This window comes from Abrus precatorius, unplaced genomic scaffold, assembly GCF_003935025.1.
Source record: "Abrus precatorius isolate BTA unplaced genomic scaffold, Abrus_2018 Scaffold8, whole genome shotgun sequence".
NCBI lineage: Eukaryota > Viridiplantae > Streptophyta > Magnoliopsida > Fabales > Fabaceae > Abrus > Abrus precatorius.
In genome coordinates, this window is record NW_020874428.1 from 32,264,225 (window position 1) to 32,278,290 (window position 14,066).

General features: G+C 31.3%; 1 protein-coding gene across 1 annotated transcript; it reads left to right on the forward strand.

Moving 5' to 3' along the window:
• The first annotated feature begins 2,531 nt into the window (after window positions 1-2,531).
• LOC113874736 (DEAD-box ATP-dependent RNA helicase 3, chloroplastic-like) lies at window positions 2,532-12,364 on the forward strand. The gene is made up of 19 exons (XM_027512950.1): window positions 2,532-2,771; window positions 2,933-2,964; window positions 3,053-3,148; window positions 3,899-3,975; window positions 4,747-4,792; window positions 5,209-5,269; window positions 5,357-5,410; window positions 5,523-5,603; window positions 6,475-6,514; window positions 6,666-6,778; window positions 6,923-7,033; window positions 7,358-7,474; window positions 7,628-7,709; window positions 7,916-7,971; window positions 9,730-9,886; window positions 10,077-10,146; window positions 10,299-10,405; window positions 10,646-11,076; window positions 11,360-12,364. The coding sequence occupies exons 1-19, from the start codon at window positions 2,571-2,573 to the stop codon at window positions 11,993-11,995; spliced, it is 2,568 nt and encodes an 855-aa protein (XP_027368751.1). The 5' UTR covers window positions 2,532-2,570; the 3' UTR covers window positions 11,996-12,364.
• The last annotated feature ends 1,702 nt before the right edge of the window (window positions 12,365-14,066 follow it).

Sequence of the window (14,066 nt, forward strand, 5' to 3'; positions counted from 1 at the left end):
GGAGAATGTAGTTGCATGTATTTTAACCATTGAGGCAAGGTAGCGTATAATTCATCACAATCACCAAATACTTTAATAATGGCTTTTTGCTTCGCCTTCCAAGTTTTTTTATATGAAATTTTGTATCCAAACTGAGCACATATTCGCTCTTGTATCAATGAAATATGTATCGATGGCTCTTCGTTTACCAGTCCTACATAAAAGAAATTTTCTGAAGTTAATAAGAATGTCATTGTAAAAAGGAAAAAACAAATGACATGTCTTACCAAGAATGCATGAACAAATTAAATCGGAATCCAACTTTTGATGATCTTGAGAAATTCTCAAATTGACACATGTATGTGAACCACCCCACCTAGTAATTTTTCACTTGTTTGAATTCTTCAACAATGAAGCCCTCACTCTTCATGGACAACCAGAGGTATGGTTTAAGCATTTAGCATACAAACATGTTGGTTTAGACTCAGTTACAAAATAACTTTGATGAATCTTCATTGCGTAATGTTTTAACACATTTTCACATCTTCTTTACTATCAAATAATAAGCTAACAAATAAAGGATATCCTTCAACCCATGAATTGATTTCTTGAAGATGTTCTTCATTCATTTCTTGATCAGGATATTCCCAATTAATATACTTATACTTTGGAGTAACATTCCAAAAAGGAATTACAGTATCTCCTGCATTATATTTAGCATGAATATATAAATATATAACTATAAAAAAAAATTTAATAATTATTCCACATTACCTGCTACATTTTCAACTACTTGTATATTTAAGTTGGAATGAAACTCGCCTTCAACATCAGTAGAAGAAGAACTGCCTAACGAAATTTCTGCTGCTTCATCATCTCTATCAGTGTAACTCTCATAATCTGAGTTTTCATTATCCTCATCAACATCATTCCTAACTCCTTTATTGCAACAAATTTATCAATTATAATTCAATTAATTACATATAAAGATATTACAACATAAATAATTTTACCTTCATTATAATCACAACTCACAAGGGTCCTATCATTTTGCTGTGAAAGTGATAAATTTAAATTCATCGTCTGTAAGGGCACTGATGAACTTCCACCAACAGCAATATCTACATATAACTTAATAATATTTCTACTTGATTGTTGTTGAAATGCACTTATCATGCAATCAATATCTTCATTATCACATATATCCAAAGCTGTATACTGTCTAATATTTTCATCAATCAAAAAACGAGAAATTAATCTAGAAATAACTTGATTATGGTTAAGATTAAGTTTCAAATAATTTTTTTTCAATGTTTCATAACTTATTCCTCGTTTTATCTGCATCACTTTCTTATTTCCTTCAAAACTCACTCATTCATTTCCTTCATAGATTCTACCATTCCAATATATAATAATAAGAATTTCACTCATCCTGCATTTTAAAAAATAAACTTTATTTAATATTTAAATTTTACATTAATTAACATAAATAAAAAAACTACTCATTAATTAATTAATTTCACAATTTTTAATTAAAAATAACTAAATTCATGTAATAAAAATTAAATAATAAAATTATTAAAATAAATATACCTAATTTTCTTCTAATTTGCTCGCCAACGGTGAAGAAATGAGAGGGGGGATGGAGTATATATAAGGTTTAAATTTTGCCATATAATTTGCAAAAATTTTGTACCAATTTCACCACTAAAATCATGAAATTAAGCAAAATGTTGACACATGTCATGTTCTCATTTGTTTCATCAATTTTGTGGCAAAATTTATTTAAAATTAAATTCAGAAAAATATTTTTACCATCAAATATGTGAAATTCTTCTATTCGCGACACATATCAAATTTCTATAAATTTCGTCATGAGAGTTGCCAAATTTAATTAAGGATAATAATAAAAAAATATTTTTGCCAAACAATATGACGAAACTTCTTGCCATGTAACCCAAAAAACTCCAAAGTGAGAAATAGTTTCTCATGAACTATAAATTGGTCAATTGTTTTTTTATTTACAATATTAAAATAAATTTTCCCTTATCTCACTCCAACCTATGTATTGTTAGGCATATTAAATTTAATATAGAAAGGTAAAGTTATACCTACACCCTTTATAATATTATAATTTATAGTCACAACTCCTAATGGATCTTAATAGAAAAAATAAGCCATTATTTTCACTCATTCTTCTTTATTTGTCTAGTAACTAATATATTTGACTTCTATTATATTTACTTAAATTTTTTTATTTACTATTTGTTTATAATTAAGTTACAAATAACCCTTTTTATTTAATTAAAGCGTGAATAATGAAAATCAGATAATATAGAATCAATTAATAAGATTTGTTTTATTTTAAATTCTTTATTGCTTAAAAAAATTGTAATCCATATTAATCCTACCTCCCTGTTAAAATTCTGAAAACTATTAAGAATATATTTTATTATCAATTTGATTTTATTAAATTGCGAGTAAATTTCATTAAAAAAAAAAAAAAAAGAATGTTGGTACGGTTCTAATGCACGGGGGCTGAATCGTGGTGGCTGAAGGCAGCAGAAAGCCGGAGTGAGGGTGCCGGGAGCATGACAGTGTGCGGTGACGCCACGAACTGGGACGAAGATGCGTACAGGGAAATCGTACTGAAAGAGAGAGACATTGAAACCCGAACCGTTTTCCGAACCGCTTGGGCTCCCCCTTACACCCCTAACCTTCACACTCTCCTCGTTGCCTCCAGCGACGGTTCCATTGCCTCTTACTCCATCTCTCCCTCTAACCTCAATAATGTATTCTATTAACTATCTTACATACGCATTACTATCTTCAATTTATTTTTCATTCTATCAATTGTTTTCACTGCTCGTTATTTCATTTCACTCATAGCAATTTTATTTTATTTTATTTTGCGATGAAACTAGCGATTCTTATGCTTTTAAATTTGTCGCAGCCCTTTGGTTTTGTGAATGCCGATAAAGATAAGTAAGTGTGGGTTCGGAATTTATGCTTAATCAATTATTTATCAGTCTTAGGGTTAACTGTGTTTTCGTATGCCGTGTTTCTGGATTAGATTGTTCGCGGAACCCAATTGCTTCTTTCAAGCGCATGATGGACCTGCGTATGATGTCAAATTCTATGGTGATGGTGAAGATGCTCTGTTGCTGAGGTTCAAATTACCCCTGAACAGTGAACACTTACTGGTTCCTCTGTTTCTCTCCTTCTACTCTATTCTCATGGTGAACCACGCTAGGATACTTATACCCATGCGCGTAGTGTATGCATATTGCATATAGAGGCAAACTCAAGTATAGGAGCATGATGTTTCTGTTTGTGAGAATGCTTCTGTCACTTCATATTTTCCACTAAGGAGAAGTTTCTGTTTCACCCATTTAAATTTTAAAATGAGAACATCTGGCTTTTTGGTACTAATTATCTTGTATGATATACTTTTTCACATGTTGATAGATCTGAATTCCAGTTGCTATGTTGGTATTACCATTCTGGTTTTGGAAATTTGAATTTTGTATTCTTAAGTTTGTGTTTACGTTGTGCACTTCTATGTTATGCATTTGTGCTTGTTAATGTGTATATGCATTTACAGTCATGGTCTTGATTGAATTAATTGCATGATGAGCAAGTTTGTGAACTTTCTATGCAAGGGTTTTGTTTTAAAGAGAAGGGAATTTCTATTTGCTGGATATTCAGGGAGTTATGTGTTTGCAGATGTTATAGTTCTCCTTTATTTGGTGTAAATATTTGATATAAAATGTTAATATAATATAATTCGTATGCATGCTGAAATGATTGTTCGTGACATGATGCATGAATCAAACATATTAACCGACACTTATATTGATAAAACTGAGGGTGTTTATTACCATTTGACATATCTCCTGACAGCAGCTTTGTCTTGCAGCTGTGGTGATGATGGTCGGATTCGAGGATGGAGATGGAAGGAAATTTTAAGCTCAAATTATTCTGTTTCTTCACAAGGTGATATATCTCGCAGCTGCTATTGAATTTTAACTTACATTCTTGTTTTCTTCTTTGCTTTCCCTTGATTACTCTGTTTCTTCACATATGAATCTTAGTATTTTATCATAGAAAGTGGCCCTTGGTCTTGTCTTGTTCTTTTCCAAATGATAAAACTAAATCTGATTGATTTCATTTTTGAACATTTAATATCAAATTGAAACCGTTAATAAGAACTTAGATTTGTTCCTGTTTAAATTATAGGTTAAAGACGGAAAAGATAGAAGAGAAAAATACTACTCAAATGGTATTATACTATTATATAAAGCGATGATGTGACATGCATGATATAAAATATCAGTCTGTTACATCTATTTATACTAATATTCAGGGTTAAGTACTAGTGTTGTACAACTAGTACAAAGCATGGACCAGTAATACTTCCTACATGATAAGACTCATAAAAGGATCTTCCATCTCTCATTGTTGTTTTCTTAAATGAGAATTTAGAATTCTAAATGCAAAACATCAATGTGATTGATGTGATGCAGCAAGGATTTTGACTTTGTTCCCAAATAAAAGTAAATTATGGTTCAGCTAAATTTCTCTGTTTGGCTAAAGCTCAGTATGACATTTTTTTCCTCTTATACCCATCTTATTGTTTGTTTGATTTGATTAGGGAGTTGTGCTGTTCACCTCAAATTACCTATTCTATGTCATTTATTTTCTTATTTTCCCTTTGAATTAATGACTTGTTCCACGTCTTATGTATGGCATCCCATAATATTTCAGGAAATGATATCAAGCCAGTACTTGATGTGGTGAATCCTCAACACAAGTGAGTTTTTGGAGAATTGATGCATGTCTCAGCTTTGTTTGCTAGTTATTTTCTATAAGTACTGAAGAAGTAGAAGATGCCTTTTCATTCTTGATTTCACTATTGTTTGGTTCATATCATACTTCATGTATATTATTATCTGAATATCCTCTTCTTCATGTGGGCTCCATGTTTGGCATTTTTTGAAATAGACTTGGGTGTTTACAATGCTTGTTTATTTTATTTTATTTTACAATTGTTAACATTTTTGGTATTTGCCTGACCCAAAATCTGTCAGAAAAGGGGATTCTTCTCACAATCTGAATCTGAGCATATGCAGAAAATTTGTAGCATATATAGTATCAGTAGTTCCTTTGTTTCTCTGTTTTTGGTTGTCTGATTGTCCTCTATATACCCACACACTATTTGTCTTTCAGAGGTCCCTGGGGTGCACTTTCACCTATTCCTGAGAATAATGCTATTGCTGCTGATACTCAGGTTTGTAACTGTTCTGGTTGTTTGTTACAATAATTTGTTGTTATTTCATGACTGAGTTTGTGTCTATATTTTCTTGTTTGGTTGTAGCGAGGATCTGTTTTTGCTGCATCTGGTGATTCTTGTGCATATTGTTGGGATGTGGTATGTATTCATGGAAGGGGAATATAATTCTTGTGTAGGAAGTTTCTTTTGGGATAACTTTATTTTTATTTGTATCTCTGTTGATGCTGGACTAATATGTTATTGTTTATAGGAAACTGGTAAAGTAAAAATGGTATTCAAGGGGCACTTGGACTTTTTGCATTGTATAGTTGCTCGCAACTCCTCTGACCAGGTCTTGTCTCTTGACTTTATTGTCATTTTGACTCAGTGGTAATTGCTTATCGAAAGAAATAAACCCAGAGGTGAATAAAGGAGTTTTCGTCATGTTCAGACACTGCTCTGAATTTAATTAAGTAAAGGAAACTGTTTTACAAATTTTTACAGCTGTACAAAATAGTATGAAATAACAGATAAAGATACATGAATTAAACAACAAAACAACACATAAAGATAAATATACAGAACTGAAACAATATAACTAACAGAAATATCCCTATATATCTAGCAATGATCATGTTTCTCCCATACACTGTTAATTTATCAACTATTTTCAGGAATGTTTGCATTTGAAGTGTAAGAATTGACTTTTTTCTATAAATACTTGTTCAAAGACATATAATAAATAAAACAAGGCACACACCTGTTGATGTGCAATTAAGAAAGAAATGATGGATGTAAGAGGAAAAGTAGTAGTCCTAGTGGAGATAATGTTATTATAAAATAAAGAGAGTGGAAGATAAGATGGAGTTTTGTTAATTAAATAAATATATTTAAAAAAAATTTCCCTATATGTGATGTTCTCTTTACTAGGTTAATATTTTTTTAACATGTATGTGACATATATACTGTTGAAACAACTAGATATCTTTTCTGCAGAAACAGAAATAGGTATTCTACCAAAAATGTTAAAAGACTTTACACTATTAACATTATTTGAAGTTCCATTACTCTTCTGGTGATAGAAAAGATGTGGGTTATTATTTTAAAACCCTGACAGCTAAAGCATCTTCTCTGTCGCCATTGCTTTCTTACTTAGTAATCTTTTTGTCCACCCACAATTTGTCTAGTATTTTAACTATTGGTTCCTTCCGATTAATGTTCAGATCATAACAGGTTCAGAGGATGGGACTGCACGAATTTGGGGTACTGTTAATTTTTTAGCTCAAGTTACTAAAGCAGAACAAACTACATAAAGCATATTACTTTATGATGTAAATTAATTGGTTACTGAAATATATTGGTGCAGCTTTACTGGGTACTTATGTTTCTGTTCCTTATTTACCATATTTACTAGATTGCAAAAGTGGAAAGTGTACCCAGGTGATTGATCCAGCAAAAGATTTGAAGTTAAAGGGATCTGTTTCATGGGTTGGCTGTGTTGCCTTAGATGCAAGTGAGAGCTGGTTGGTAAGAGCATATCTATTATTTTATAATTTCTTTTCCTCTTTCTTACCTATTTTTTGTCTATGCATGGGAAAATATGGTGTATATGTTATTGAATTGCAGTTTCGGTTTATACATAGTTAAGGGACCATTGTCACCTTTATTCAGGCTTGCAGCAGTGGACGTAATATATCACTTTGGAACCTTCCTGCTTCAGAATGCGTATCAAAGATTCCAACTCGGGCTTGTGTACAGGACATGTTATTTGATAATAATCAAGTGAGTTGCTATCTCTGGTATCTCTTCAGTTGTTTCAAAATGGTCATTCTATGGTCACTATCAATGTCATATGCACCAGAAACTTGTAGGTGTTTATATCATATTCAAAATTTATTAGTAATATTAATTTTTTATTAGATTTTCTGGTGGAAATATGCTTGCGTAATTTACTCCTTTGTCAGCCATCGGTATTGATTGTAATTATCATTCAGTATCTGTCATGTTGAATACCTCTTTCTGAACATTGACTCATTACTTATAATATCAGTACTCTCTATAATTTTATATCTCCCAGTCCTTGTTAATCTTTGTCTTCTCTTTCAGATTTTGGCTGTTGGTGCAGATCCTCTACTGAATCGCTTCAACATGAATGGCATGATCCTTTCGCAAATACAGTGTGCTCCTCCGTCAGCTTTTTCTATCTCCTTACATCCAGCAGGGGTATGTACTCATTTAAAATCATTGCTATTGAGTTGTGATTAGTACCTTCTGTTCTAGTACTAACTGGTCAGCTCAAGCCTGCTGCACGGGCTCCTTGTTACTATCTGCTTTATTTAACATATGTTGGGTGTTTTACTGCATCATTCATTTCAGGTTATGGCAGTAGGGGGTTATGGATGTCTTGTTGATGTTATCTCACAATTTGGCAGCCACATGTGCACATTTCGTTGCCAATGTTCCTAAGCGAAGCTGAGAAATTGCAAGGCAAAAGCCCTAAGCAATTTCCAATTCAATGAATGACCAGCTCCGGGATTTATTACAGAATTGCAAGCCCTAAACAAGTTTCATTGGATGAATCGTAGATATCTTAGAATTATGTGGATTACCAGAAAAATGGAAAGATTTGTTTTTCTCTTTCTCCCTGCATGACTGTTTAGGCAGCTAGGTTTATAATTAAGGTTGACTTTTACGAGGTTAAACATTTAACAGTTCATTATGTGTGGCATACAAATTTATTTATTTTTGTTTGTATTATTATTTTTTTATCTTTTTTTTTTTATATATATACACATCTAAAAAATATATCCTAACTGTAAAAATGCCTTGAAGTGGTTAGAAAAAAACACTTTCTCTTTTTTTAATTGGTTGTTGGGGGCTTAAATGTTAGAATTTTATTTTAAATGATAAAAAAAAAACTTTGTATCTTGATGACTATTTTTTGTTTTCTTAAAGTTTTACATATAAAAATAGAATAAATTTTTATGGTCTTACATTTGATGATAATAAACTAAATAAAATTATGTTATTTTGTGTTTTTTTTTTTATCAAATTTATTTTGTTTGTTTAAACATAAGCTATCTAATTAGATAAATTTTATACAAGAGAGATGGATAGGATAAATTCTTATGATATATTTATTATATATTGTCGGTTATATAAATATTAAAAATAATATAAGATAAAATAAATTTTTTATCTTATTCTTTTATTACATCTATTAAATGAATCCTTATAAGAAATAAAATAATTTTTTTAAAAAAATATATAAAATATTCTTTCAAATTTACACATCCTACAACAAGTATTATAATTTTTTTTTTCTATTTGCAAGCATCATAATTTAAAATGGAGTCATTTTGTTGACTAAAGTAAAGCCCTCGAACTGAATGAGAAACACATCTTATCTACCGGTGTTTAAGGATTGATTTAAATTATTTTAAATCAATAAATTGATTAAAAAATAATTTAAATAAATTCTTAAGTGAAAAAATAAATAATTTAAAAAACATTTTATTGGTTTGGTCAATTTTTTTTATATTCAAAATTGAATTAACTTGTAATATATATTAAATTTATATTAATATTTTTCTCTCCTTAGATAAAATTTTAACTTAAGAGTGTTAAGAGTTGTGTTACAAAGTATATATTAAATAAATGTAAATATTTTATAATATTGATGTAAACAAAATTATTTTATCTAAATTATGTTATTTTGTGATACTTCAATCGATTTATAACAATATTATGAATTGATCTGGTTTAATTGTTAAATTTTATTTATTTTTGTTTTCTTTAATATTAGCTTTAAAAAATAAAAATAAAATAATTAATTTAATTTAAACTGGAAAAGATTAAATAAGATCGATCTAATTTTTTAAAAATAATTTAAGACTAAAGATATTAGAAGAATCATACTTATTAATTTTAAAAAATATATAAAATATTCTTTCAAATTTACACATCTTACAACAAGTATTATAATTTTTTTTTCTATTTGCAAGCATCATAATTTAAAATGAATTGTAAGTTTTTATTTATGACTGGATTAGGTTTTTTTATCAATTAATTTAAATGAAAACTGTATATACTCTGTTTGACACGTGTTTATGCTATGAGTTTCATTTTTTCTGAATTCCCAGAAAAATATTGCCCAGCTTATTTACCAAAAAACAAAGGCCAGCCAACTTCTTTGTCTACATGATTCTGAAGTTCATATCATTCAAAATAAATAAATCATGAATTAGCACTAAAAACATAATTATATCACATTCGTTTTATTTTGCTTCGTGTTATCTAAGCATGCGTTTGATTCGGCTTCCATGCTCAAAAAAGGTGCATAAAGGTGCATTAAAGGCGCAGCACATGCGAAGTAGGTTTATGGGCTAAAGCCCAAGGGATAGGGAGAGTTTGACCATGGGCATTGACTGGGGGCAAAATAGGGAGAAAAAAAGAGTACAGTCCCGCAACACACCTAGGAACCCTCGTTTCATTTATCACTTGACACTCACTCACTTCATTCACCATCGCCACAACGCTCTTCCTTTCCTCGACTCCGCGGCGTAGATCCGAGGAGTTTGGGAAACCCTAACCCTACTCCGTTCACCCAATCTTTGCTCCGTCATCATTCTCTAGGTCCTCTTTCTGTTCCATCTTCTATTTTCCGTTGTTTTTCATTATTATAAAACTGCGTTTTATTTGGTAAATAAATAGTAGATGTCTATGCCTTGCTCACTTCTATTCCTCTGTATGGTTTATTTTTGTGAGCTGTTATTTTTTTGAGACTATATTGAATTGAACTTTTAATATTCTATTTCCGTTGCAGTCATGGCAGGACTTGCAGCTGAGGGTTCACAGTTCGATGGTCGTCAATATGACGCCAAAATGAGCGACTTGTAAGGATTATTGTTTTAATCTGATTTTTATTTTAAGGTCTTCTTTATTATTACTGAAATTGTTGTCAATATTTTCGTTTGCTTTTGGATATATGGTTGCAATTGAATATGTTAACGTTATCTGTTTCATTTTGATGGATTTTTTTTTTCAGGCTTACATCTGATGGACAGGAATTCTTCACATCTTATGATGAGGTTTATGATAGTTTTGACGCTATGGGTTTGCAGGAGAATCTTCTGAGAGGCATTTATGCATATGGTAAATTTAATGTTCTTTTAGGTTTCCTAGTGATGTCCATTTAAGTTTTATTTTCATTGTTGTGCCTTCAATTCTTATGTTTTTGAATTGTTCAAAATTTAATTAGTGTAAGCATAGCACTAGACATGGGATTTGCCATACTCTTCTGTATTGTTTTAAAAATGGTGTTTGTTGTCCTGTACTGTTTCTGATTTATGGTAAATGTTTTGATTTTTAAACTCTGTATGATTATTGCTTTAGGTTTTGAAAAGCCATCGGCCATTCAGCAAAGGGGAATAGTTCCCTTCTGCAAGGGACTTGATGTTATTCAACAGGCACAGTCTGGAACTGGAAAGACAGCAACTTTTTGCTCTGGTATTCTGCAGCAACTTGACTACAGTTTGACACAATGCCAGGCCTTGGTTTTGGCACCAACTCGTGAGCTTGCTCAGCAGATTGAGAAAGTTATGCGGGCGCTTGGTGATTATCTTGGTGTCAAGGTTCATGCTTGTGTGGGAGGTACTAGTGTTCGTGAAGACCAACGCATTCTATCCAGTGGTGTTCATGTTGTGGTTGGTACTCCAGGTCGTGTGTTTGATATGCTGCGCAGGCAGTCACTTCAGCCAGATTACATCAAGATGTTTGTATTGGATGAGGCTGATGAAATGCTTTCCCGAGGTTTTAAAGATCAGGTACTTTCTTGTCCACAACTCACTCAGTCCTTTTTCACTTTTATATTATTGACTTTTTTGCTGTTTTTGTCTTCTTCCCACAGTTGTCTTTTTAGTTTTTTTGTATATTGATGTGTAAACTCATCCATGTCAACTCTTTTATTTTCTTTCTGTTATCATTAAAATATTTATACTTTCAACTCTCTGTTCATGTGTATATTTCTTGTTCCTATTGGGTTTTTAGTGCTAAAATAATTGATGTATGTATAACTGCCTGCTTTAACCTTGGTTTTATTGTTATCAGATCTACGATATATTTCAGCTGCTGCCATCTAAAATTCAAGTGGGAGTTTTCTCTGCTACCATGCCTCCTGAGGCCCTTGAGATCACAAGGAAGTTTATGAACAAACCTGTGAGGATCCTTGTGAAACGTGATGAGCTCACTTTGGAAGGTATTAAGCAGTTTTATGTCAACGTTGAGAGAGAGGAATGGAAGCTGGACACACTCTGTGATCTTTATGAGACATTAGCTATCACTCAGAGTGTCATTTTTGTAAACACCAGAAGGAAAGTCGATTGGTTGACTGACAAAATGAGAAGCCGAGACCACACTGTCTCTGCAACCCATGGAGACATGGACCAGAATACCAGGGACATTATTATGCGTGAATTCCGTTCTGGGTCTTCCCGTGTTTTAATAACTACTGATCTTTTGGCTCGTGGTATTGATGTCCAACAAGTGTCTCTAGTTATAAATTATGATCTCCCTACACAGCCTGAGAACTATCTTCATCGCATTGGTCGAAGTGGGAGGTTTGGCAGGAAAGGTGTTGCCATCAACTTTGTCACGAAGGACGATGAAAAAATGCTGTTTGACATCCAGAAGTTTTACAACGTGGTAGTCGAGGAGCTGCCATCAAATGTTGCTGAGCTCCTCTGATGAGATTTTGTCCTCCATCTTACTAGATGACATTAATCTGCGTTTGGGAAGTGTTATGTAATGTTTCTCCCCCTCTTCTCCCCCCCCCCCCCTTTTTCCTTTCTTTGGTTGTATTTCCGCTCTTAAAACCTTGTTTAATAGGCTTAGTAATTTAATTTAAATTGTCAGTTGTCTGAATATCCAAGTGTTAACTACTTGCTATGTGGAATCCCATTATTGGCCAAATTGGTACTGTCGCTGCACATTTTAGGACTCAAATTTTCTGTTTTACGTTTGATTACTTTACGTCAAATGCATTCATGTATTTTTATTTTTATTTGGAACTAATGCTATGGCTGAAGTGTGGCGTTTGAGATGAAGGCTTTTTTTACATTTGATCATGTGCTTTAATTTAAAACATTTGGAGTATGTTTGGAGCCCTTTTGGGACTACGTTGATCAAGTGGAGCATGAAATAATACATTATCTACGGTTTAGATTAAATGTGCATGAATTACAAAGCACATTTAATGAGAACAATTATTTTTTTCGATTCTAGGTGTCCTGAGTTTTTGGTAAATGTACAAGCAAAGCCTTGGTTATCAGTTCAAAAGAACACGCATGGACATTGAATGCGAATGGAATAAATTCTTCGTTTCATGCTTCGGGACGGGTGATCGTTTACTTCCACGTTTCATGTTTTGAGACGTGTAAACGTCCGATTGTTTGATTTTTAATGATAGAAAAATGCTAACCTTTGTATTTAAGATATTAGAACACTAGTTAAGGAATTAAAAATATATTCATTTTCATGTATTTTTTAATTCATTTAAACATAAATTTTAATTAAAAAAAATTATTTATTAGTTCTTTAATCACTATCTTAAAGACACTAGTTAGTAAGATCCTTGATGATAAAATGAAAATGTGGATTGAGACGAAATGGAATTGAATAAAATAAAATTATTATGATATAATTTAAAACTATTTTATTTTTTAGAACAGAGTAAAGGGTTTATTATATTAAATAAAAAGGAAATGAATTGAACTTTTTTTCTTTACTTGTTTGGTTGGATAGAAAAATATAAATAATTATATTAAATAATTTTCTTATTCTTCTAATAAAATAAAATAACAGTTTGATTATTATGACAAAACTCCCTCTTCTTTTCATCTTTTTGTCTTCAAATCGGAAAGATTAAAATTACGGTGGGCTTTACATTAATTCTAAACAAAGTTTAAATTTCATTTCATCATTCATGCAAGGGAAAAGAAAAATAATCATAAACGAAATGACAACTACTGTCATTTCATGTTAGTTTGCTTTAATTTTCAATTATTTGAATCAATCCAAATATTAATTTATATTATTTTGTTAATTTAAAGAGAATTTAAATCTTCCCATTTTGATAAATAATGTGATATAATTATATAATAAGTAAAGAGAAAAAATATTTTTATTGAGTGCAAACTTACTTTGATCAATTATAAATCTAATTAATAAATTTAATAAAAATTATATATATTTTTTAACATAATCATATTATGTTATTAAATAATATGGGCGATATGAACCTATCTGCTTTCCCGATTGAAAAAGAGTTGTTATACTGATTGATGTTCCATTGATGGAGGTGGCGGCAACAATTGCAAGCCAAGAAAACATTTCCTCCATCACTTTTCTACGTTAAGTTGCCCTTTTTATGCTGTTTTAGCTTCCGTGATATGAAAAACATTAACGCATACCTTGTTTATTTATCAATTTGGAGATTCTTTTTTACAGTTGGGCAGTTGGTACCATATGTGGTTGCAGTTGAAACATGATAGAAACACTGATGGTTGACGGAGCAATTAATTGTTTTCCTCTCCCTCAGCAACTTTATATTAGTTTTACTTGTAAAATAGTATCATTTTTCATTTTGGTAGCTGTTATTTCCGTTCCCAGTATCTTTTCTCAAAAGCTAAGTTTTGAGACATGCAATGCTTTGTTTCAAATGGGCAGAAACAATCGGTAAAAGAAAACAAGTTATATTATATACTTTAGAAAATTTTCAATTTCTATTTTGGTCACTGTTATTTCCGTTGCTTTTATC

Excerpts from the sequence above, each read along its gene's own strand:
- LOC113874736 (XM_027512950.1), top strand. The coding sequence starts at position 2,571 with ATGACAGTGTGCGGTGACGCCACGAACTGGGACGAAGATGCGTACAGG. Across the intron at positions 6,779-6,922 it reads ATGCAAGTGAGAGCTGGTTG|GCTTGCAGCAGTGGACGTAA; the intron begins GTAAGAGCATAT and ends ACCTTTATTCAG. Across the intron at positions 7,710-7,915 it reads GTGCACATTTCGTTGCCAAT|CTAGGTTTATAATTAAGGTT; the intron begins GTTCCTAAGCGA and ends CTGTTTAGGCAG.